Here is a 382-nt window from a genome sequence, read left to right on the forward strand (position 1 = left end):
GCCAGAGCCCGCCGTCCTCGGCCAGGAAATCCGTCAGCGTCAGCGTCTTCCCCTTCTTGTTCTTCTTCTTTGCTGCGGGGAGGAAGAGGGGAACAAGGAGGGGAGGAAGAGGAGGAAGAGGAGGAGAAAGGAAAGGGAGGAGGGAGGGAGGAAGAAAGAGGAAGAAGGAAGAGGAGAGAAGAACAGGAAGAAGAAAGAGAAGAAAAAAAGAAAGAGGAAGAAGGAAGGAAGGAAAAGAAGAAGAGGAGGAAGGAAGAATGAGGAAGTGGGAGGAAGGGAGGGAGGAAGGAAAATGAAAAAGGAAGGAAGGAAGGGAGGGAGGGAGGGAGGGGGGAAGGAAGGAAGGAAGGAAGGAAGGAAGGAAGGAAGGAAGGCAGGAAGG

General features: G+C 53.1%; 1 protein-coding gene across 1 annotated transcript in view; it reads right to left on the reverse strand.

The window, feature by feature from the left end:
- Positions 1-72, reverse strand: part of EIF4B (eukaryotic translation initiation factor 4B) — a gene marked incomplete at both ends in the record, with an annotated part of 2,299 nt that extends 2,227 nt beyond the window's left edge. The window contains one exon of the mRNA XM_010014942.1: positions 7-72. Within this exon, the coding sequence (XP_010013244.1) occupies positions 7-72 (66 nt within the window). The remainder of the gene's footprint in view (positions 1-6) is intronic.
- Between the last annotated feature and the right edge of the window lie 310 nt (positions 73-382).

Source organism: Nestor notabilis, unplaced genomic scaffold (assembly GCF_000696875.1).
Source record: "Nestor notabilis isolate BGI_N333 unplaced genomic scaffold, ASM69687v1 scaffold22305, whole genome shotgun sequence".
NCBI lineage: Eukaryota > Metazoa > Chordata > Aves > Psittaciformes > Psittacidae > Nestor > Nestor notabilis.